This window comes from Hyperolius riggenbachi, chromosome 5 (assembly GCF_040937935.1).
Source record: "Hyperolius riggenbachi isolate aHypRig1 chromosome 5, aHypRig1.pri, whole genome shotgun sequence".
NCBI classification, from domain to species: Eukaryota; Metazoa; Chordata; class Amphibia; order Anura; family Hyperoliidae; genus Hyperolius; species Hyperolius riggenbachi.
This window is the reverse complement of record NC_090650.1, coordinates 131,429,674-131,455,555: the sequence shown is the minus strand read 5'-3', so window position 1 is coordinate 131,455,555 and position 25,882 is coordinate 131,429,674. Positions and strand designations below refer to the sequence as shown.

At 43.3% G+C, this 25,882-nt stretch overlaps 1 protein-coding gene across 3 annotated transcripts in view; it reads left to right on the top strand.

The window, feature by feature from the left end:
* The window catches only part of DNAJC13 (DnaJ heat shock protein family (Hsp40) member C13), a 295,032-nt gene that overhangs the window by 101,605 nt on the left and 167,545 nt on the right, over positions 1 to 25,882 (top strand). For all 3 annotated transcript variants that reach the window (XM_068236264.1, XM_068236262.1, XM_068236263.1), the window contains 4 exons: positions 891 to 1,097; positions 11,193 to 11,288; positions 22,285 to 22,376; positions 24,547 to 24,713. In XM_068236264.1, coding sequence (XP_068092365.1) covers positions 891 to 1,097; positions 11,193 to 11,288; positions 22,285 to 22,376; positions 24,547 to 24,713 — 562 coding nt within the window. The remainder of the gene's footprint in view (positions 1 to 890; positions 1,098 to 11,192; positions 11,289 to 22,284; positions 22,377 to 24,546; positions 24,714 to 25,882) is intronic.

Genomic DNA, 25,882 nt, shown 5'->3' with positions numbered 1-25,882 from the left:
TTGATACTTGAGGTTGGATGGACCCTCTTTCCGATCTTTGACTCCCAGCATAAGAGGTGTTTTGACCGAGGCCGGCAGGTTATGTACTTCAGTGGAGTGTTTTAAAGGTGTCCCTCTTTCTTTTCTCAAAAAGTTGGGAGACAGGATAAATATCTGAGCACTGCATTTGAAGAGCATAGTAAGTCAACATTTCTAGTGCATTGTAAGTAAATTCTTTGAAGTCCAGGCCTTTGTTTGTTGAAGGAATTGGCAAATGTAGAGAGACATGATGATTTTTGCTGCTCGAGTATTTGTATGCAGAGGTCCTAGATCCATACAAGCTTCACCTGGCTCTTGTCAAATATGATCTGATAAGTTGGATTTTTTTCAGCTGCTTGCTACGCAGAGGAGATTTCCTATGGCGGAGAGCACACTTTGCAGAATTGCATGCGTTTTTCATGAGTGCACTACTGAAAAATACATGCAATTTTGCAAAGTGTGCTCCCAGTCACAGCCTGCCTCTTTGCACTCTCCTCCCTTCATTCACCCAAGTCCTCGTGTCCATATGCTGATTTTCTTGTGTTCAGATAATGCTTTCCCTGTCTTCTAGTTGCCACACATAACTCAATATTTTGGGCAGGCTCATTCTTTAAAGCCTGTAACCCACTAGGAGCGCTTTTTTGAACTCTTTGTGAACTGAAAAGCTCTTGCTAATATACTGCTATCGGGGTGATCTCACTGGAGAGATGTGATTTTATAAAAATCCCCCATAGCATTGCATTAGTAAGATGTTTCTCAAATCACTAGTGCTTAGAAAAGGCTACTAGTGGGTTTGAGCCCTAAGACAGCACTAAAATAATTACAAAATAATCCACAGTCATGTTTAACTTTGTGTTCGTTTTATTTTTCAGCATTTGTTTGCAACAGAACAAAGAGATGAAATCATTAAAAGTGCCATAGAACATGCTGGGAACTATATAGGAATTTCGTTGAGGATAAGAAAAGATCCAATAGAATTTGAGCATTTTGTGAGTCTTCGACTGGGGAAATATAGCAATGACGAATCTATCACTTCTTTAGCAGAATTCATTGTTCAAAAAATCTCTCCAAGACATACGGTAAGAGGTGTATGATGTGTATTTTCATATCCATAAAATGTACCGCTAAAGAAGTGTCAACAGGTTGTTGGAGGTGTGGTAAAGCTTACGGGACCCAGTTTCACTTTTAGTGGGAATACTAGAATGTCAAGAATCTTCTGGGCCTTGAAGTGGAATTGAAAATAAAAAAAACCAAAGCGTTTCACTTATCTTGGGCTTTTGCCATCCCCTTGCAGCTGTCCTGTCCTGTCCCGCTCTGGTCCACCACAATCCTCCGCTCTCCCGCCACCAGCTAGTTTCAGTTTGGTCGACTTTTAAGTTGACGGGCCACTGCGACTGCACAGCCCTGCCACGAGTAGCCTTGTTCGCGCTCCCGTTCGCAATAACGTCTTGCGTCTGCGCCGGATGCTATTGTGGACAGGAATGCAAGCAAAGATACGTGTGGCCAGAGCTGCGCAGTGGCCCGTCCGAGAAACCCATACTAGCTGGCGGCGGGGTAACGGAAGATCGTTGAAGACCGGCACGGGACAGGACAGCTGCAAGGGGCTGGCAGAAGCCCCAGGTAAGTGAAACTTTTTTTTTTTGTATCTTCAGCTCCGCTTTAATTTCACACTGTTATATCCATATCTATAGTACTGACTGAGTAGTGTCTGAGATATCGCTTCCCTCTATGATACTGGGCTCCTTTGCCAAATTGAAGAAGTCACTGTTGTACCATTGTCTGTCTGCTGCAAAAACTGCTATAGCCAGGTTTTGGCACTCCTCATCCCCTTCTTCATTCATGAGATGGGTGGAGGCATTGGATGAGATAATGTACATAGAGCAGCAGATTGCTTCTGATAACATTTTGTGACCATATGGGCGATCTGGCTAGATTTCAAGGACCTGTATTAAAGAGACTCCGTAACAAAAATTGCATCCTGTTTTTTATCATCCTACAAGTTCCAAAAGCTATTCTAATGTGTTCTGGCTTACTGCAACACTTTCTGCTATCACAGTCTGTAATAAATCAATGTATCTTTCCCCTGTCAGACTTGTCGGCCAGTGTCTGGAAGGCTGCCAAGTTCTTCAGTGTTGTGGTTCTGCTATGAACTCCCCCTTTCAGGCCCCTCTCTGCACACTGCCTGTGTGATATTTAGATTAATGCAGCTTCTCTCTGCTCTCTTATCTTTTACAAGCTGGATAAAGTGTCCTCTGAGCTGGCTGGGCTTTCACATACTGAGGAAATTCAGACAAGGGCAAAGCTGTTTGCAGGAAGAAAAGAGCAGCCTGAAACTTCAGTGCATGAGAGCAGGAGGGGGAAAGAAACGCACAAATGATCTCTTGAGATTCAAAAGGAAGGGTGTATACAACCTGCTTGTGTATGGATGTATTTTGTATGTGTGGACATACTGTACATCAACCTACTTCCTGTTTTGGTGGCCATTTTGTTTGTTTATAAACAAACTTTTTAAAACTGTTTTTAACCACTTTTAATGCGGCGGGGAGCGGCAAAATTGTGACAGAGGGTAATAGGAGATGTCCCCTAACGCACTGGTATGTTTACTTTTGTGCGATTTTTAACAATACAGATTCTCTTTAAAGCCTTGGTCTGAGTAGAACAGGTATAAGGGCTGGTGCACACTGCAAGAGCTTTTTAAACGCTAGTGATTTTAAAAGCTCTTGCTAATGCAATGCTATGGGGGATTTTTACAAAATCACATTGCTCAAGTATGCGCACACACATTAGATAACATTAGCGGGAGCTTTTAAAAACACCAGCCCTAACACTGCTCACTCCGTTGGTTGAACTCAAAGTTTTGTGGTCTGCAATATTTCTCTGATCCTCTGTCACGCTGAGACTTGTAGTCAAGGGGTTTTTATTAAGAATCTCATAACCCAATATATTTTGTTGCATCTCATTATTTTTCACTGTGATCTTTAAACTCTACTCTCACCTACACATATTGCCTCATGGACTTTACGGAGCTCACTTGTTTTGCTATCATGATTTGTTATGACAATCTCACAGTTTTCGCCATTAGCGTGCAGTTCCCTATGTTATTGTTTAAGTGTTACTACATATGATACATTGTATATGCCCTTAGGAAGAGCTAATAACCATTTGATGTAACTTGTTAGGGTTTTTTTTTTTTTTTTTTTTTTAATGGCCTTCCTGCACTGATGGCCTTAGGGGTTGGAACAGCACTCGTGATAATCTTCAATCAGATGTGCAATGACCTACCTCATGTACCAGTGGGGTCAGTACAGCTTTGCAAGAGGAGTAGGTCTGCACCACATCCAAGTAAACCACATACTTCTATTGAATATCCGTTGACAAGATATGCTGTGAGGCATCTGTCTTACAGCATGTCTTTTTAATAGATTTTCAATAAAAGTATGTGTTTTACTGTACTTGGATGTAGTGCAGAGATAATCCTCCTACCTGCACTGATATTCATAGGTTATTCCTTTTGTTACCCCGGGATCACTCAGGGACTTTAGATTTACTTACAACTAGCCCCGGATTTACTTCACAGGAGCCTATAGGTACAGATGTCCTGGCACCCTAAACTTTGCCCTTTAAGAAACCCACAAACCCCTGCCGACCTGCACTGCATTTGTGCTGACTGACCCAGCTGTCACTTCTCTCTTACCTGTCGTAGATAGCTAGGTGTCCCTTAGCATTAGGTAGCCAGAGGTACTCTCAGTATTAAGTAGGTTAAGGTCAAGTATTAACCTCCCCGGCGTTCTATTGAGATCGCCAGGGAGGCTGCGGGAGGGTTTTTTTTTAATAAAAAAAAAACTATTTCATGCAGCCAACTGAAAGTTGGCTGCATGAAAGCCCACTAGAGGGCGCTCCGGAGGCGTTCTTCCGATCGCCTCCGGCGCCCAGAATAAACAAGGAAGGCCTTGTTTGGCTTTTCTCGTCGCCATGGCGACGAGCGGAGAGACGTCATGGACGTCAGCCGACGTCCTGACGTCAGCCGCCTCCGATCCAGCCCTTAGCGCTGACCGGAACTGATTGGTCCGGCTGCGCAGGGCTTGGGCGGCTGGGGGGACCCTCTTTCGCCGCTGCTCGCGGCGGATCGCCGCAGAGCGGCGGCGATCAGGCAGCACGCGCGGCTGGCAAAGTGCCGGCTGCGTGTGCTGCTTTTTTTTTGAAGAAAATCGGCCCAGCAGGGCCTGAGCGGCAGCCTCCGGCGGTGATGGACGAGCTGAGCTCGTCCATACCGCTCAGGAGGTTAAGGGAGATTTCATCAGTGGAATGCCGAGAGCCGGGTGAGTAAACTCTCATTTACACTCCGTTTGGGACTCAGCATAGGAAAGGAGAGAGGCGCTAGGGCAGGGGAGTGAGCCCCCCCACCACCATCAGGCGCCTGTAGTCACTTGTCTACAGTGCAAAAGATTGCATTTGCTGCATGCATGATTCAGGTGTGTGATTTAAACACTACTATTAGTGCAACTTTAGCAAGAGGGATATGGAGGCTGCCATATTTGTTTCCTTTTAAAGTGGATCCAAGACAAACTTTTGCTGCCTTCATTCTTCCTCCTAAATGCTTTTTTTAATTTTATTTATTACCTAATTACCTAATTACATGTAAATGTATGCACCCACACCCTCAGCTACTCCAGCGCCTAGGTATTCTGAGACCTGTGCTACAAGTGCTTATGGCAGCTCAGCCTGGGGAGGAGGAGGCTTTTGCTGAAGCATGCACAAGACTTGAGAGGAAAGGGGACGGAAAGGGGAGGAGAGAAGATGAGGGGAGTGGAGGTTTCATAGGCTGAGGGTTGGAAATGCAGAGCAGCTTGCCTGTGTAATGACAAACAGAATATGGCTGCTCTCATTTAATCACAATAATCATACTGTTGAAGCTGTTTACAGCTAGCTTTACTGTGTTAACCATTTAAACTTTAGATAAGACATATAAACAAGTTACTTGCTATAGTTAGTTTTTCACCTGGAATCCGCTTTAACCTTTTCCGGACCGCTGGCAGTAAATCCTACGCTGCACTTGTGGGCACTGTAGGCTGATGCGGCGTAGGATTTACGCCACCTACCGTTTCCGCTCCCGACACGATCGTGCGCGCCTGGGAGGGGAGATTAAGCTGTCATATGACAGCTGACGTCTCCCATCTGTGATCAGAAGCCATCGCGTATGGCTACTGATCACTACGATCACTGGCGGATCGTAGTGATCACCAGTAAGAGCTGCGGCGGTAGGGGGGAAAGAAGAGGATCCACTCACCTTCCTGCCGTTCCCCCGGCGATCGTCGCTCCCTTCCCCCTTTTTTTTTATATTTAAAGTTTTTATTAGAACAGGTTCAGCCAATATACATACAGAAACATTGTACGAATAAAAAGGTCACATGACCATACAGGCATTTCAGGCAAAATATCCATAATACATAATGTGATTAGAAAAAGCCGTTATCCAACATCTGCTAATATCTTATGGACGTAGTATTCCACCAAATTTCACAATAACTTTTACTGTGCCTGTATGTGTATATGTATATATATATATATATATATATATATATATATATATATATATATATATATATATATATAACCAAACGTATCTTAACAGAACCTCATTAAAGGGAAGGTCCAAGCAAAATAAAAAAATGCCGCATTGAGTACATTTTTACGCATTCCCGCTATTGCAAGAACATTAACACAAACATTTTTACGCGTTAGTGTTGTAATGCGTAAAAAGGTACGTGTTGCACCACTAACGCGTAAAAATGTATGTGTTAATGTTCCTGCACTAGCGGGAATGCGTAAAAATGTACGCAATGCGGCCCGCCGACCTCCAAGGTCGGCAAGCTGCCAGCGGGGGACTGGAGCAGCAGTGAGTGACTACGAGAGCACAGGATGGCTGCATGGGGCTGGTAGAAGCCCCCAGGTAAGTGAAACTCATTTTTTTTTTTTTTTTGCTCGGACCTTCCCTTTAACCCATTCAGGTTCCGTGGTTTTCACGAGAGAAATGTTCACCTCCCATTCATTAGCCTATAACTTTATCACTACTTATCACAATGAACTGATCTATATCTTGTTTTTTCCGCCACCAATTAGGCTTTCTTTGGGGGGTACATTTTGCTAAGAGCCACTTTACTGTAAACGCATTTTAACAGGAAGAATAAGAAAAAAATGGAAAAATTCATTATTTCTCAGTTTTCAGCCATTATAGTTTTAAAATAATACATGACTCCATAATTAAAACTCACGTATTGTATTTGCCCATATGTCCCGGTTATTACACCGTTAAAATTATGTCCCTATCACAATGTATGGCGACAATATTTTATTTGGAAATAAAGGTGCATTTTTTCCATTTTGCATCTATCACTATTAAAGAGACACTGAAGCGAAAAAAAAAAATATGATATAATGAATTGGTTGTGTACTATGAATAATTACTAGAAGATTAGCAGCAAAGAAAATATTCTCATATTTTTATTTTCAGGTATATAGTGTTTTTTCTAACATTGCATTATCCTATAATATGTGCAGATTACACAACACTCAGCATTCAAAATGAGTCTTTCAGAGCAGTCTGTGAAGTAATGAACTCTCCTCTAGCAGAGGAAAAGTAAACAGTTCAATTACAGTTGAGATAATAAAAGTCAGATAACAGCCCTCTCCAAGACTAATGCTGGGAATACACGATTCGTTTTTGCCTTCGTTTAAACCTTCGTTTCGATTGTGCCTTTTGTCCTTCTCGATCCCGAAATAATCGAACATACGGTTAATATCACCACCCACGGTTTCGTTTTTTTTTCCGATTCTGATGGTTTCGTTTTTCCAATGATCGAAGGCTGCAAAGAAACGAAACGAAAATCCCTTTTTACAGGGACGGACTAACATAAACGAATATATAATCGATCTGAACAGCCATCAAGCCTACCAATGGCTCGATTAGATGGATAAAGAGAGATAATATCAAACATGTTCGATCACTAGTCGTTCGTTTTTGGGGTCTATTAATCGAAACTATAATGAGATTATGACTATTTTCACATACGTTTTCAACACTCGATTCGTTTACCGAACGAAACGAAGGCTAAAACGAAGGCAAAAACGAAACGTGTATTCCCAGCATAAGTTAGTCGGAGAGCCTAATAGCTTTTTTGCAAAGAGATAACAACTGGAGTTTCTCAACTCTTCCTGTACTGGAAACAATTAGACTGATGTATCTGATCTTAATGTTTTTTTTCTTAGCTGTACTACACATACAAATCATAATATGATCATTTTTTTTTTTCGCTTCAGTGTCTCTTTAACAAGTTTAAAATAAAAAAAAATATAGAAATATTTCATCTTTACATTGATATTTAAAAAGTTTAGACCCTTAGGTAAATATTTACATGGTTTTTTTTTTAATTGTAATGTTTTTTTGTTTTTTTTTATAGTAAACATTTTATTTGGGTAGTTTTGGGAGGGTGGGGGGTAAACAATAGATTTATAATGTAAATGTGTGTTCATTTTAATTTATTTTTATTTTCAGTTGTAGTATTACTTTTTGGCCACAAGATGGCGGCCAAGAGTTTGTTTACATGACGTCACTCTAAGCGTAACACACGCTTAGAGTGGCGCATCGGGGAGGGAACGGCCAGAAAAGGCACAGCTTCCGAGAGAAGCTATCGCTTTTTCAGCGGGGGAGAGGAATCAGTGATCGGGCACCATAGCCCGATACATTGATTCCCTGGCTACCGAATCCGCGGCCGGGAGTGCGCGTGCACGCGCGCGATCGGCCGTGGGGGCGCGCGGTAGCGCACATGGTTCCTGGACGTAGTATCTACGTCCAGGAACCAAAATAGGTTAAGCAAAATATCACCCTGTTGAAAGGGTGCCTGGAGATCAGGCAACGAGCTGCTGATAGAAAATGATTTGTTAACCTGGATGAGGAACTTTTGAGTTTAGGTAGGGGTTTGGCAAGCAGACAAATCCATGGATCAAGAGGAACCTCTATATCAGTATGCCTTTTTATAAATGTTATAACATCCGACCAGAAGGATTGGATTTTGGGACAGTCCCACATAATATGATGTAAGGAACCAGTGTCTCCACAGTACTCCCCTCCGCTTTTAGCCGGCATCCCTGCTCGCTCTGATGTCAGTGCCGGGTTCCGGCTTGATGACGTCATCAAGCTGTGACCCGGAACTGAGCAGGGGATGCCGGCCTGAGTGGAGGGGTCCGCTGCGGCTCATTCCTGGAGCCCGGAAGGTGAGTAAAGGCTGCTGGCTACAAAGGGGACCTCTCGCTACAGGGGGGGCACACACTGGGGATCCTGCTGCCTGAAACCCCCCCCCCCCAGTGCTTACAACAAGCACCTGCACACATTGCTAACTCAGGGCGCATGCACACCAAAAACCGCTAGCGGTTTTTAAAGCGGTTTTCAGAGCGATGCTAGGCATGTTTAGAGCGATTTTCTGAACATGCCAAGAGTTTTTTTGGAGCGTTTTTGTGTAGCATATTTTGTACGTTGTTACAGTAAAGCGAAACGCATTGCCTATGCTTGATATTAATAGTTCTACCTGAAGTTAGTTGTCTGTGAGGTAAGCCACCTCAATTCTTAATAATTTTAGTGCTTTTAGAGTATTTTATACCCCTTGGGCACCTCTTCCCCTTTATGCTGTATCTTACTCCCCCCGCCCTCCAGAGAAGGGAGTCCCTTACACCTAACCGCGGGTGGAAGTCCACCGCCCCACGGGGTTCAAAGTGTAGGGTTTTTTTTTTTTTTTTTTTTTTTTTACAAGAGAGCGACCGCCTCCAGCATTGCTGGCATACCCGAGTGGAGTCGGGTCTGTGTAACTCCACCTGCCTGAAGTGGTCGGTTGCCCGTAGTGCAACCCACCTTTGTGAGTATTCCTACGTAGTTACTTTTTGAAGCATATATCGATTTGTGACATACTGCACCATTTGGGCTCCCGTTGTCTTTGTGTTTTTTGCTCCCAGTGTTTGACACACCATACTCCGCTTACTAATTAGCTCCTATTTTTAACTGAAAATTGTAGTGTCATTCATGCTTTCCGTTTTTTATTGTGTTACCTCCAAAGTTCTTATGTAATTATTATTTTTTCCCCTATTGGGCACAAGGTTCTGTTTTGTTTCTGTTGAATGAAATTTTGCTTTCCCCATGCAGGGGAGACCCCACCTCCAGCACCCAAATTAATAATAATAGCCACTAATTGTGGCTATCAATATATGGCAGCTACTATATTATAGGTATGGGGGGTGGGATTAAGAGTTAGGCATTGGAGGGAGATTTTTAGTGCTGGACATCGGGGGTGGGTGGGGGGTGTAGTGTTAAGGCTCATACACTCATCAGTCTATAGTCTTTGGAAAATGAAAGATCACAGACCATTCTTACCACCCTTCATGTAGTATGAGAGCCATACTCTACACAGTCTTTTCTATGGAGCTGAACTCCACATCAGAAAAAAAATCTTTGCAAGATGCTGCACACACAGATGATGTACAGACACAAAAGATCAGTATCTGCAAAAGATCTGTTCCTGCCAAAAATCCATTCCTGCAAATTGCAATGATAGTCTATGAGATCTGCAGATCATCATACACACATGATTTAACTGACATTCATCTGCAGATCAAGCAATCATCCGCAGATCTGAAAATCCACCCTGATGGATCTGATCTGCAGATGAATGTCAGTTAAATCATGTGTGTATGATGATCTGCAGATCTCATAGACTATCATTGCAATTTGCAGGAATTGATTTTTGGCAGGAACAGATCTTTTGCAGCTACAGATCTTTTGTGTCTGTACAGCATCTTTGTGTGCAGCATCTTGCAAAGATTTTTTTCTGATGGGGAGTTCAGCTCCATAGAAAAGACTATGTAGAGTATGGCTCTCATAGTACATGGAAGGGGGTAAAATTGGTCTGTGATCTTTCATTTTCCAAAGACTATAGTCTGATGTGTGTATGCACCTTTAGGCAGTGAAAGGGCGGTGGGGATTTAGTCTAAAGGCTCATACACACATCAGACTATAGTCTTTGGAAAATGAAAGATCACAGACCAATCTTACCACCCTTCATGTAGTATGAGAGCCATACTCTACACAGTCTTTTCTATGGAGCTGAACTCCACATCAGAAAAAAATCTTTGCAAGATGCTGCACACACAGATGCTGTGCAGACACAAAAGATCAGTATCTGCAAAAGATCTGTTCCTGCCAAAAATCTATTCCTGCAAATTGCAATGATAGTCTATGAGATGTGCAGATCACCATACACACATGATTTAACTGACATTCATCTGCAGATCAAGCAATTATCCGCAGATCTGAAAATCCATCCTGGTGGATCTGATCTGCAGATGAATGTCAGTTAAATCATATGTGTATGATGATCTGCAGATCTCATAGACTATCATTGCAATTTGAAGGAATGGATTTTTGGCAGGAACAGATCTTTTGCAGCTACTGATCTTTTGTGTCTGTACAGCATCTGTGTGTGCAGCATCTTGCAAAGTTTTTTTTTTTCTGATGTGGAGTTCAGCTCCATAGAAAAGACTGTGTAGAGTATGGCTCTCATACTACATGAAGGGTGGTAAGATTGGTCTGTGATCTTTCATTTTCCAAAGACTATGGTCTGATGTGTGTATGCACCTTTAGGCAGCGGAGAACGGGGTTTTAAGGTTGGGCATCTGCAGAGGGGAGCATGATTCAGACATTGTTAAAAAGAGGGCTCTGTGTGAGAATAATGTTAAGTTAGGCTATAGTAAAATATAGGTCAAAATTACAGATATTTTACTATCGGAATGACCCACTGAACCATAGTGAAATATTGGTAATTTACCTACCGTATATTCTACTTGCTGCTATTCCGGGCGCCCAGATTCTTATGGCGCCGAAGTCGCCACAAAACTTTATTGTTTTATTCATGAAAATAATGAAATGAATAATGATCTCCCACAGTAATTATTATAGAAAGGCTTTAATGTTTCACAGAGCGCTTCTGTTTGTCTACATGGATTTTTCCAGGTTTAGTAGTTCTTGAGCTATAAATATGACACAACACAATATTGCACAACTGCAGCACCTTTGGGAAGAAGTTTAACATGAAGTTGCACATTTGAACTCTTTAATCTGTGTTCTATTATAGGAGCCCGTGAAAAGATTGTTGGCACTTACAGAAACCTGTCTTGTTGAGCGGGACCCTGCAACGTACAACATTGTAACACTGAAGCCACTAGGAGAGGTGAGAGTGCTGACTGCGCTTTGCTGATCTGGCCAGCCATTTATCAGTAAACGCAAAAGATTAACTTTTGTTCCCTCAAGCAGGAGAGAAATGTTTGGTCGTCTGCCAGGAGAGTTAGATCACAGCTTTGGAAATGCTTGAAAATGTAAATGCACGCAATGCAATAACGTTTTTCTTGGATGGAACAGAGAAATCTGCCGGGAATCAGTCTTTCAAAAATGACGCTATTAAACAATTGAGCATATTTTCATTCACCAAAAATGACTGCAACCTCTTATGTCTGCAACAAATACCCTGTGACATCACATACAGCCCAGGAGTATGGATAATCAATGAGATGCAAATACTCTGTGGTTTATGCAAATGTATGCAGCTTGATAGTGGACCAATCAATTCCCACCCAGGTTTCAATTGATTGGTCCATTTTCCAGCTGCATTTTCATAAACATGTACATAAATTTGTATAAACTCAGAAGTATTTGCATATCATTGTTTATCCCTACTCAGGAGGCTATATGATTATAATTTCATTATTCCTTTTCTCTTGTGTTATGCATTTTGCGGATTTGGTTCATTTGCCAAACATATTTTGTGTTTTTGGCGCTAGAATTAAGATGCAATTAATTTATTATAGACAATAATGCAATTGATATATATGCAAATCTATAGCATAAAACGAATAGACATTCAGACACACACTCTGCATTCAAAACCACTGCCCTGCTGCAGCAGAAAAATCTAAAAAACTAAAAAATGATAAAAATAATGCAATAAAAAATAATGCAATAAAAATACTAGGACAAAACCGTGCTGTTGCACTAATATGAGATACTTTTCACTGGTGGTTTATATCCAATAGTAAATAATAAGCATTAGGACTTGGTTATCCAGGTGATAAAATGTCACAATGTTCCTTCAAACAGATGCAAGTGTAGACTAGTACAAAAAATTATTTTGTCTAGGAAGTGTTCTTACTCACAACCTCCGTAGATGGTCCGCAGTGTCTGGGCTGGAGCGTCCGGAGTGTCTTGCCGGAGAGAGACTAAGACCCGCTGCTTAGTTGTCGTAACAGCAAAGTCGGGCAAACTCACCCGGCTCCAGTAAAGTGCTGGGGCCCTTGGTGTCCGGAGAGTTTTGCCGTAATCCCGAACTCAGCCAGATTCCGCTGTGCGTGCTGAACGCAACTCCTTCCGCGATAGTGCTAGTAACGTCACTGCAGCCTGGCCAATCGCTAACGCGTTTCGGAAGGTACGTGTAACGATAGGTGTCAGTAACCAGAGAGAATCTGATTCTTGGCAATCTGCAGTATCCCCAAGAATACAGATATACCTGATTATTGAGGATCTGCAGAATCGCCAATAATCCAAGTATAACTAACCTCTAGACACCTGAAGCGTGTAAGTGTTTGGTGTAACAGTAGGAATTGGACCACCGGGGTAGCAGGTGGTCCAATGAGTAGAGAAGACTCTACTGCAGTCAAGGGCTCCAGGAGGGGGAGTCCCTGACTGGTTTTGCAGCATGGCCCCCTCTGAGGAGCAGGGGACCCCTGCAGGAGTACTGAGCACCCAAGGGGTGGGTGACAGCCAGAAAGGTCAGGCAGGCCGGGTCGGCAACACACAGGCAGATAAAGTACAGAGACAGGAGACTGATTCGGTAACCAGGGACAGGCAGGGTCGGCAACAGTAGATCAGATGTGCGAAGGTACCGAATCAGAAAGCAGATGTGAAGTCAGGAGAGCTACAATTCATAAACAGATATCCAATAATGCCTAGTCTAGAGTGTGAGGTCCGTGATCCCACACCCAGGAACTGGTCTAAGAAATAACACAGATATACAATATTCCTAGTCTGAGGTGTGAGGTCCGTGGTCTCTACACCCTGGAACTGGTCTAAGGAATAACACAGATGATATACAGTATTCCTAGTCTGGGGTGTGAGGTCCGTGGTCTCTACACCCTGGAACTGGTCTAAGGAATAACACAGATGATATACAGTATTCCTAGTCTGGGGTGTGAGGTCCGTGGTCTCAACACCCTGGAACTATACTAGAGAATAATACAGATAATAATACAGTGAACTGGCTAAGTGTGGATTCCCAGGTCCTTCTGGTTCCACCACACTGAAGGATCTGACTAAGGTCTGAGTGCTAACACGTAGGTATTCGCAACACCAGACAACCAGCAACTGAACAGCAAGAGATATATATAGCAAAGCGCTCCACAGCGCCGCCCAGCTCCCATCAACCAATCACCTGCTGAGCTGGGATCAGCTGACCGCCTCGATCAGCTGACCCTTCTCCTATTGGCATAAAGAGCCTGTCTTGCGGCGCGCGTAGCTCTCCCTCTGTGTGCACTACTAGGTCCAGACAAACCAGACGAATGTTGCTGCGGGGAAACCGCCGCTCTGTACGCGAACACCGCCGCCTCACTGTCAGAACGCGCGGCAGTTTCTCCGCAATCCAACCCCCGACGAGTGGACTCCGGACACTCTCCACCAGGCTTTCCAGGATGTAAGTCATGGAACTCTTTCTTTAATTCTTCCGCATGCATGCGACAATCTGGCACCCAAGATCTCTCCTCTATGCCATATCCCTTCCAGTGGACCAGATACTGCACAGAATTCTGCACCAGGCGAGAATCCAGAATCTTTTCAATCTCATACTTTGGTTGGTCATCCACCAACACGGGAGGGGGGGGGGAGGAGTCCACCTGTACTGCTGGTTTTAACAGGGACACATGGAATGATCTCACACCATTTATACTGGCTGGGAGATCAATAGCATACGTCACATTATTGATTTTCTTGGCCACTGGAAAAGGTCCTATAAACTTAGGACCCAGCTTGGGTGACAATTGCTTCAAAGCCAAATGACGAGTGGACCACACCAAATCTCCTGGAGAGAATCTCCACTCTACAGACCGATGTTTATCTGCCTGCTTCTTCTGGGTTTGGAAAGCTTTCCCTAGGTTCCTCTTAACCATTCCCCAAATCTCTCTCAAGGCCCTTTGCCAATCCTCCAGAGCTGGAAAAGGAGTAGATGCGACCGGCAAAGGAGCAAACTTAGGTTATCTCCCTGACACCACCTGGAATGGGGAGAATCCAGAAGAAGAGCTCTTCAGGTTGTTGTGCGCAAACTCTGCAAACGGCAAAAACTTTACCCAATCAGCAACATGGCACCTGAGAAATTGTTCCAGAGATTGGTTAACTCTCTCAGTCTGACCGTTGGTCTGTGGGTGATAGCCTGATGAGAAAGCAAGTTCCATGTCTAATTGATGGCAAAAGGCCCTCCAAAATTTTGAAACAAATTGGACTCCCCGATCTGACACTACATTTTCCGGAATGCCATGCAGCCGGAAGATGTGCTGGATGAAGATATCAGCCAATTCCTGAGCCGAGGGGAGTCCTTTCAGAGGGACAAAGTGTGCCATCTTACTGAAACAGTCCACTACCACCCAAATGACCGACTTGCCTTCAGACCGAGGGAGTTAACCCACAAAATCCATGGAAATATGAGTCCAGGGTTCATTGGGGACTGGCAAGGACTGTAAAGTGCCAACGGGAGCCTGACGAGAGGGCTTACTCCTCGCACATACAGCACACTCTCTTACAACAATCTGTAGCCAAAGTAAGCCACCAGGCACATCTGGCTAGTAGATCCTGAGTTCTGGTGGCTCCAGGATGACCAGCATTCTTGTGAGAATGAAAGAACTGCAGGATTTGTAAGCGGAAAGGCAGTGGCACAAACATGACCCCCTCAGGCTTCCCCTCTGGAACATCCTGTTGGTAAGGACTCAAAGTGGCTGTCCAATCTCTCCATGTCTCAGTGGCTGCTAAAACTACTTTTGGAGGTAGGATGGTCTCAGGGGCTGTAGGCTGCACTGACTCGGCGCAAAACACCTGGAGAGAGCATCGGCCTTGATATTCTTACTTCCGGGAGTGTACGTGATTACAAATCTAAATCTTGCAAAAAACAGGGACCACCAGGCCTGGCGAGGGCTAAGTCTCTTAGCCCCCTCAATATACTCCAAATTCTTGTGATCTGTATAAACTGTGATAATGTGTTCTGCACCCTCTAACCAGTGTCGCCATTCCTCAAAAGCTTATTTGATGGCCAAGAGCTCCCGGTTGCCGATGTCAGTTTTTCTCGGCGGGCGAGAATCTGCGAGAAAAGTAGGCACATGGGTGCAGCTTGCCCTGCAAGCCTGACCTCTGAGACAACACAGCACCCACCCCCACCTCTAACGCATCAACCTCCACGATGAAGGGAAAGGCGACATCAACATGCTTTAGTATCGGGGCAGAACAAAACAGTTTTTTAAGGGTCGAAAAGGCCGCATGAGCCTCTGGTGACCAGTGATGAGTGTCAGCCCCTTTTCTGGTGAGACTGGTGAGAGGGGAGATGATGGTAGAGTACCCCTAATGAACCTTCTGTAGTAATTGGCAAACCCCAGGAATCTCTGAAGTGCCTTCAGCCACACAGGCTGAGGCCACTCCAGGACAGCAGAAACTTTCCCTGGGTCCATCGAGAGGCCAGAAGTGGAGATAATGTACCCCAAGAAGGCTACTGACTCTACCTCAAAGAGGCACTTCTCCAGTTTGGCAAAAAGATGATTCTGTCTTAACTTCTTTAACACCCACCTGACATGCTGGCGATGTTCAGAGAGACTGGACGAGAAGATTAGTATATCGTCCAAGTAAACCAGAACAAACTTCCCCAACACTTCCCTGAACACCTCATTAATTAACTCCTGGAAGACGGCCGGCGCGTTACACAACCCGAAGGGCATCACCAGGTACTCGTAATGCCCGTCGGGTGAGTTGAAGGCCGTCTTCCGTTCGTCACCATCCCTGATACGGACTTGGTTGTATGCACCCCTGAGATCTAGCTTGAAAAAAATCTTGGCGTTGGTCACCTGCGTGAACAAATCGTCAATCAATGGCAAAGGGTAGCGGTTTTTCACTGTGATCTTATTCAGGCCTCGATAATCAATACAAGGGCGGAGGCCTCCGTCTTTTTTCTTTACAAAAAGAAACCTGCCCCTGCTGGTGAACGAGAGGGACGGATTATTATTATTATTATTATTGATTTATAAAGCGCCAACATATTCCGTGGCGCTGTACAAAGTAAGAAACAAACATGGGGTACATAATAATACAGACAATGGTGTACACCAATATACAAGATACATAATTAGTGACAAAATACAAAGAATGATACAAAATACAAATTATAGAATTGGTAATGACAGTGATAAAATTAACATGATGAATAAAATGTATAATGGTTACCAAGACACAAAAGGGGGAGAGAGCCCTGCGCTTGGGAGCTTACAATCTGAAGGGAATGGGGGGGAAACAGGAGGAGGGGTAGTAAGCAGCAAATATATAGAGGCTTTGTGTTTTAGGATACCTAGTAGGAGTGCAATTTGGTCTTAGTACAAAGGAAAGTGGCCTAAGGTAGCGCATATGCTTGTCGGAACAAGTGTGTTTTTAGAGAGCGTTTAAAGGTAACAAAGGTTGGCGAGTGACGGATGTGTTGTGGGAGGGCATTCCAGAGGAGGGGTGAAGCGCGTGCGAAGTCTTGTAAACGTGAATGCGAGGAGATGATTCTAGAGGAGGACAACAGAAGATCATGTGCCGATCTGAGATTGCGATTGGGTTTGTATCTGGAGATTAGTGAGGATATGTACAAGGGAGAGAGATTGTGGAGAGCTTTGTAGGCTAGGGTTAGCAGTTTGAATTGAATCCTCTGGTTAATTGGCAGCCAGTGAAGAGATTGACAGAGAGGGCCGGCAGAGGAAGATCGAGACGAAAGATGAATGAGACGAGCAGCTGAGTTCAGTACCGACTGGAGCGGGGCCAGTTTATTAGACGGTAGTCCACAAAGAAGTATGTTGCAGTAGTCCAGACGAGAAATTATGAAAGCATGTATTAACATTTTAGTTGTGTCTTGAGTGAGAAAGGGACGGATGCGAGATATGTTTTTGAGTTGGAGATGGCAGGAGCTGGTTATGGAGTGAACATGAGGAATAAAAGAGAGAGATGAGTCGAATATCACCCCCAAGCACCGAGCTTTGGGAACTGAAGTTATCGGAGTGTTATTAACATTTATTGTTACTTCAGGCAGGGAGGTGGACAGAGACGGTGGAAAAACTATTAGTTCTGCTTTACTCATATTAAGTTTTAGGAAGCGAGAGGACATGAAAGAGGATATAGCAGACAAGCAGTCAGGAACACGTTTAAGGAGGGAGTTAGGGTCTGGGGCAGAGAGGTACAGTTGTGTGTCTGCATAGAGGTGGTATTGAAACCCGAATGAGTTAATTAAATCACCAAGACCATGCATGTAGATGGAAAAGAGGAGGGGACCAAGGACAGAGCCTTGGGGAACCCCGACAGACAAAGCATGAGGAGAAGAGATCTGATCTGAGTAGGAGACTGTGAAGGACCTTCCAGAGAGGTAGGAAGATAACCATGTGAGAGCAAGGCCCTTTATTCCGACATTTAAAAGTATTTGTAGGAGTAAGGTGTGGTCGACAGTATCAAATGCTGATGACAGGTCAAGAAGGATGAGTATGGAAAATTGACCTTTGGATTTGGCTGTAAGAAGGTCATTGGCCACTTTGGTAAGGGCTGTTTCCGTGGAGTGGTTAGAACGAAAGCCAGACTGGAACTGATCAAGTAGGGAGTTAGCAGATAAATAATGGCTTAATTCTGCATGTATATGGCGTTCAAGTAGTTTGGATGCAAATGGGAGAAGTGACACTGGGCGGTAGTTGGCAAGTGTGGTAGGATCTAGGGAAGGTTTTTTAAGTAGTGGTGTCACAACAGCGGATGAACTCTTTCACCAAGTTTTCCCTGATGTATTCCTGCATAGCTAGTTTCTCCGGCCCAGACAGGTTATAAAGATGACCCCTGGGTGGCATACAACCAGATCTCAGATTAATGGGACAATCGAAGGAACGGTGGGGGGGAAGTTTGTCCGCTGACTTAGGACAGAAGACGTCAGCAAATTCTGCGTATTGTCTCGGTACACCTTCAACCTGAATGTTGGTATTACCCACGGTTACTTTCGCTAAACAATGATGATAACAATGGGATGACCAGCTCGTTAGCTGACCTGAAACCCAGTCTATCTGAGGCGAGTGAATTTGTAACCAGGGCATGCCAAGAATGATGGTAGAAGTTGCCATATGCAAAACCAGAAATTGCAGATTCTCCCCATGTAATACCCCCACACTGAGTTGCAATCTTGGAGTACAGGATAAGGGGTGTCTACTCTGCAGAGGAGAGTCATCTACAGCAGTGACCAGGATCGCCTGATCCAAGGGGAGCATGGGTATTCCCAATTTTTTTAGCAAACTCGTAATCTATAAAATTAGCCGCTGAACCGGAATCAATGAAAGCTTCAGTGGAAACAGTCTGACCTTCCCATGTGACAGAACAGGGAAGTAACAGTCGATTGTTATGTAGAGGTAAAGACTGCGCGCCTAGGGTATTACCTCTGACTACTCCTAGGCGGCAGCGTTTCCCGACTTCCTGGGGCAATTCTGCACTCTATGACCCTCCTCTGCACAGTACAAACAGAGCTATTCTGTTTTCCTGCGATTCCTCTCTGACCGCGTCAATTTGGACTGACCAATTTTCATCGGCTCAGGTGGTGGTGAGGCAGGTGGAGGAGTGGCATAGGAGACATATCTGATCCTGTCTTTACCACGGGTTTGTTTTTCATATCGTAACAGACGATCAACCCGTACTGCTAAAGAGATTGCTTCCTCAATAGTTTTCAGTTCAGGGTGTCCCAACATCAATTCAGAGACTGCGTCTGACAACCCTGATAGAAAACAATCCAGCAACGCAAAAGGCCCCCACCTAGCCGACACCAACCACTTCCTGAACTTAGTTGCATAAACTTCCACTGGATCCTTGCCTTGGCGCAAGGTCTTCAACTTCCGCTCAGCGGTAGAGGCAATGTCTGGATCATCATAAATTATGGCCATGGACTTAAAAAACTCCCCAACTGACCTGAGTGCTTCATGCCCTGACGGTAAACTATACGCCCAGGTCTGAGCATCCCCTGAGAGTAAGGTCTTAATAAAGGTAATTCTCTGTGCCTCTGTTCCTGACAGATTAGGCCTCAGTTCAAAATATGACATTACACGATTCTTAAAATTCTGAAAGTCAGATCTATGGCCAGAAAACCTTTCGGGTACAGATATTCTTAAGTCTGTGACTGGAGGGGATCACACTGAATTTACAGTCGTCTGAAGGACTTGTAGTGACCCAGATAAAGCAGAAATCTGGGCCTGCTGACCGTCCATCACTCTGATGAGATTTTCCACCGAGGTGGTGAGTGTGTTAAGACGACTGTTAAATGCGTCCATATTGTTTTGGTCTGGCGTTCTGTAGTTCTGTAACGATAGGTATCAGCAACCAGAGAGAATCTGATTCTTGGCGATCTGCAGTATCCCCAAGAATACAGATATACCTGATTATTGAGGATCTGCAGAATCGCTAATAATCCAAGTATAACTAACCTCTAGACACCTGAAGCGTATAAGTGTTTGGTGTAACAGTAGGAATTGGACCACCGGGGTAGCAGGTGGTCCAATGAGTAGAGAAGACTCTACTGCAGTCAAGGGCTCCAGGAGGGGGAGTCCCTGACTCGTTTTGCAGCATGGCCCCCTCTGAGGAGCAGGGGACCCCTGCAGGAGAACTGAGCACCCAAGGGGTGGGTGACAGCCAGAAAGGTCAGGCAGGCCGGGTCGGCAACACACAGGCAGATAAAGTACAGAGACAGGAGACTGATTCGGTAACCAGGGACAGGCAGGGTCGGCAACAGTAGATCAGATGTGCGAAGGTACCGAATCAGAAAGCAGAAGAGAAGTCAGGAGAGCTACAATTCATAAACAGATATCCAATAATGCCTAGTCTAGAGTGTGAGGTCCGTGGTCCCACACCCAGGAACTGGTCTAAGAAATAACACAGATGATATACAATATTCCTAGTCTGAGGTGTGAGGTCCGTGGTCTCTACACCCTGGAACTGGTCTAAGGAATAACACAGATGATATACAGTATTCCTAGTCTGGGGTGTGAGGTCCGTGGTCTCAACACCCTGGAACTATGCTAGAGAATAACACAGATAATAATACAGTGAACTGGCTAAGTGTGGATTCCCAGGTCCTCCTGGTTCCACCACACTGAAGGATCTGACTAAGGTCTGAGTGCTAACACGTAGGTATTCGCAACGCCAGACAACCAACAACTGAACAGCAAGAGATATATATAGCAAAGCGCTCCACAGTGCCGCCCAGCTCCCATCAACCAATCACCTGCTGAGCTGGGATCAGCTGACCGCCTCGATCAGCTGACCCTTCTCCTATTGGCATAAAGAGCCTGTCTTGCGGCGCGCGCGTAGCTCTCCATCTGTGTGCACTACTAGGTCCAGACAAACCAGACGCATGTTGCTGCGGGGAAACCGCTGCTCTGTACGCGGACACCGCCGCCTCACTGTCAGAACGCGCGGCGGTTTCTCCGTAATCCATCACAGTACGCCTTCCTTTCTCAAAGCGGACTGCGGTTGGAGGATCACTGCTTTTATTGAATAAATATTCAATAAAAGCAGTGATCCTCCAACCGCAGTCCGCTTTGAGAAAGGAAGGCGTACCTTCCGAAACGCGTTAGCGATTGGCCAGGCTGCAGTGACGTCACTAGCACTATCGCGGAAGGAGTTCCGTTCAGCACGCACAGCGGAATCTGGCTGAGTTCGGGATTACGGCAAGACACTCCGGACGCTCCAGCCCAGACACTGCGGACCATCTACGGAGGTTGTGAGTAAGAACACTTCCTGGACAAACAATTATTTTTTGTACTAGTCTACACTTGCATCTGTTTGAAGGAACATTGTGACATTTTATCACCTGGATAACCAAGTCCTAATACTTATTATTTACTATTGGATGTAAACCACCAGTGAAAAGTATCTCATATTAGTGCAACAGCACGGATTTGCACTAGTATTGTTATTGCATTATTTTTTATTGCATTATTTTTATCATTTTTTAGTTTTTTTGATTTTTCTGCTGCAGCAGGGCAGTGGTTTTGAATGCAGAGTGTGTGTCTGCATGTCTATTCGTTTTATGCTATAGATTTGCATATATATCAATTGCATTATTGTCTATAATAAATTAATTGCATCTTAATTCTAGCGCCAACCTAGTACCATTTTATTGGTCTATATTTAATTTAGGGGTATTGGGATCACCCCATTCTAGGTTGAGCAGCTGATAGATCCATAGGCGCAACACTGTACATTGAATTTCTTGATCATATTTTGTGTTGTATTAACTTTCACTTTAACCTAAGGTGCTGTCATAAGGCGAGTTCCCCCCAAATCAGATAGTTCTTTAGAATCATGTTTTCACTCCCTTCCATATAGCCTAGCCTGCTTGGGTCTTTGGAGGAAAAAAACCTAGTAACCCTAAGGTCTTGTTCACACTACAAGAGCTTTTTAAGCGCTAGTGATTTTGAAAAGCTCTTGCTAATGCAATGCTATGGGGGATTTTGAACAAATCGCATCACGCCAGTGAGAACACACACATAGAATAACATTAGCAAGAGCTTTTAAAATCACAAAGCACTTAGAAAAGCTCTTGTAGTGCAACAAGCCCTTAATCCTTTTAATTTAATATTATGTCAACATCTTTTACTGTCCCACAAGTCTATAGATTTAGGTGTCCTAACAAAGGGGCTCTAAAATGGAGGCAGTACACTGCCGGCAAGGGCGTGCCCTTCTCACAAGGGGCTTCTGATTTTGTTACTTCAACTGGATGTTGTGACCTGTTTAGTGGTATTTTCGTTGTTCTGTCAATTGTAGTGATAAAATCATAAATCGTGTAATTCCTTCCTGAAGACATTGTTGTTCGAATGAGCTTCAAGCATTAAACTACTTACAGCAAACACCTATTTATATTTATCTTTATTTTGTCGGTTTCTTAGATTTTTGCTCTCGTGTACGACCCTGAAAATCCTCAACTTTTTACTATTGAATTCATCAAAGGACAAATTCGTAAATATTCTTCAACAGAACGGTAAGTCCTGATGCGTTGAAGACATTCAGTTTTTTTAATACATATTTTTTGTGTATTGCATTGAAAATGTAAGTGAAATTCCAACTCTGTTGATATAAAATTTTGCTCTATGTATTACAAAGATTTTCACAAATATTTCATATTTTACCTTAATGTATGAGTAGAGATAAAAACAGCGCACAGCTTTGCACACAGCTCAATTACTACTGTGTGCGTGGTAGCTTGCTGATTAGTGCAGGTGATATTTCCAGAGTTGCAATGCTTCCATGCTAGTGGGTAATGACTGATGCAAGAAGAAGGCAGTTACTTGTGTGTTACAAAGCAGTCAATGCTCTAGTCTAGAGAATAAATTAAAATGTACCGACTTTATTCTTGAGAAAACTGCTTTTAAAGTTTACTTTTACCCTTAGGCATGCACAACTAGCTACAAACTGAAATGTAAAGATATATTTTTAATAACATCAAGTTACAGATTGACTTGTGTAACACTAGTATTTGCCATAGCAATTTATACAAAGTTGGAATATCACTTTAAAATATAATGTATGCAATGATCTACAGTATATAATCTAAATATTGTTTCAGAACACATGCATATGTGTTAAGAGGCCGTTTATACATTTGTGTTGACAATTTTAGGTCAAATACACCTTTGAATTTATTTTTAATTAAATATTTTTTTATTGAAAAGATCAACATTTGTACAATACTGACTAATAACAGAATGTGCAGAAACAATACTTGTCATTGTCATTGTACATTTACAGTCAGCTGAGCAAGGTTGTTAACAGATTATCATAGATGCCAATCTCCCTACTTTGGCCTCAATTCACTAAGCAGTTTAGACTAGTCTACTGATGGTTTTTAGTCTACTGATGGTTTGGTGTAATGTTTTAGACCTGTTTTTAGACCTGGTCTAAAACATTCGGTAATTAGGTCGGTAAAGCAGGGGAAGCGATCATGAGATGCAATTCACAAAGGCAAACAACCACACCCATTTTTCTGACAGAGATTAGACCAGCTGATTTCTGTCTGTAAAGTAATTCTGTGAGGTATTTTACACGTGAGGATGGACCTTTTGAATCAATTATGCAGGAGTTTAATTATGTCCAGAGGAGAGCTCGTCAGAGGAGAAGGATGTCAGTCATAGCTACTCGTTTGTGAATTACATCTTTTGATCATTTCTCCTGCTTTACCAACCTAATTACCGAATGTGTTAGACCAGGTCTAAAACATTTGGTAATTATTAGTGAATTCCCTCTTGATGCAACTGATTTACACTGAACCATCAGTAGACTAAAAACCATCAGTAGATTAGTTTAAACTGCTTAGTGAATTGAGGCCTTTATGTGGGAATAAGTTTTTTAGTGGTATCCACACCAAACTTTTATTTGCTAATAGTAATGAATTATCCTATTTTGCCCCTGAACACAGACTTTCTCAATCTGTCCACCACCTTTTACCAACCCTTGTCCCTGGAATTTTGAATTTCAAGTCCTGTTTAGTGTAATAATGGGGTGTCAGGAGGATGCCAGTGAGCAGGATATGCAAACTGCACTTTAACAGCTGTCAGCATGAGTTTGTGAGCAAACCACTGAGTTTGATCCTTGATATCAATGCTCAGACATGAACAGCCATGTTTACTGTACATGGTTGGAAGTTCAATTTACCCCAGCTTAGGCAATGCTCAACTGTGGGCCTTGAAAGTTCGTTTGGATATGCAATCATTTTGTATTATGAATGCACGGGGCTGATTTGCATAGTGCCATTAATATAGCCATCCGCAGGCAGTGCACGGCAATATTCCTGGTGCTAACGGCAGCAGAGTACCACGCGTTGCCTAATCAACCTGATCCGAGGTACATGGGTTGCACAACTGCTTCTACAGTAATAGGTGTTGTGTAATGTATTATCATAGCAATGCTTGTGTCACTTATGCGCCTTAGCAATGTCAAATAAACCTTTGCACACTTGCATGCAAATACGCATTCAAACATGATGAAGATGCTTTAATATATATTAAAGCATAAAGAGTGCAAGACTCTTTAATTTTGGTGATGGGGTAGAACAAATGTAGAGAATGCTTACTAAACACTTTGCTTTCATTGTTATCTACTGTATATTCAACACTCTTGCATTAAAAAAAAAAATTGTCATTTTTTTCTTCCAGAGACTCCTTGTTGGCAAGCCTTTTAGATGGAGTCAGAGCATCGGGCAATAGGGATGTTTGTGTTAAAATGACCCCGACTCCAAGAGGGCAGCGGTGGGGCCTGATGACTGTGCCTGTGGATGAGGAAGTAGAAAGTCTTCACTTGAGATTCCTCACAACTCCTCCAAGTAAGCTCTCAAAACAAACACTTTCAAGCTAGATGTTTTCACTGCCATGTGGGGCATTCAGTGTGTCCTTTTATCTCTGTACAAGTATCTCCATTATCTGATGGGAAGTAAATTCATTTTAAGTACCCAGTCAGGAGCATTTTTACCACCCACTTCCTGCAGCACAGACTGCCTCTGCTGAGGATTGCAGGCTACTCAAATTTCAGTCTGTGCTCTACTACCTTGCTGTCTGACTAGCACGTACATTTTAACCACTTGAGGACCTAGGGCTTTCTACCCCTTAAGGACCGGCCACTTTTTTTCCATTCAGACCACTGCAGCTTTCACGGTTTATTGCTCGCTCATACAACCTACCACCTAAATGAATTTTGGCTCCTTTTCTTGTCACTAAAAAAGCTTTCTTTTGGTGCTATTTGATTGCTCCTGCGATTTTTACTTTTTATTATATTCATCAAAAAAGACATGAATTTTGGCAAAAAAATGATTTTTTTAACTTTCTGTGCTGACATTTTTCAAATAAAGTAAAATTTCTGTATACATGCAGCGCGAAAAATGTGGACAAACATGTTTTTGATAAAAAAAAAAAAAACATTCAGTGTATATTTATTGGTTTGGGTAAAAGTCATAGCGTTTACAAACTATGGTGCAAAAAGTGAATTTTCCCATTTTCAAGCATCTCTGACTTTTCTGACCCCCTGTCATGTTTCATGAGGGGCTAGAATTCCAGGATAGTATAAATACCCCCCAAATGACCCCATTTTGGAAAGAAGACATTCCAAAGTATTCACTGAGAGGCATAGTGAGTTCATAGAAGATATTATTTTTTGTCACAAGTAAGCGGAAAATGACACTTTGTGAGAAAAAAAAAAAGTTTCCATTTCTTCTAACTTGCGACAAAAAAAAATGAAATCTGCCACGGACTCACCATGCCCCTCTCTGAATACCTTGAAGGGTCTACTTTCCAAAATGGGATCATTTGTGGGGTGTGTTTACTGTCCTGACATTTTGGGGGGTGCTAAATTGTAAGCACCCCTGTAAAGCCTAAAGGTGCTCATTGGACTTTGGACCCCTTAGCGCAGTTAGGCTGCAAAAAAGTGCCACACATGTGGTATTGCCGTACTCAGGAGAAGTAGTATAATGTGTTTTGGGGTGTATTTTTACACATACCC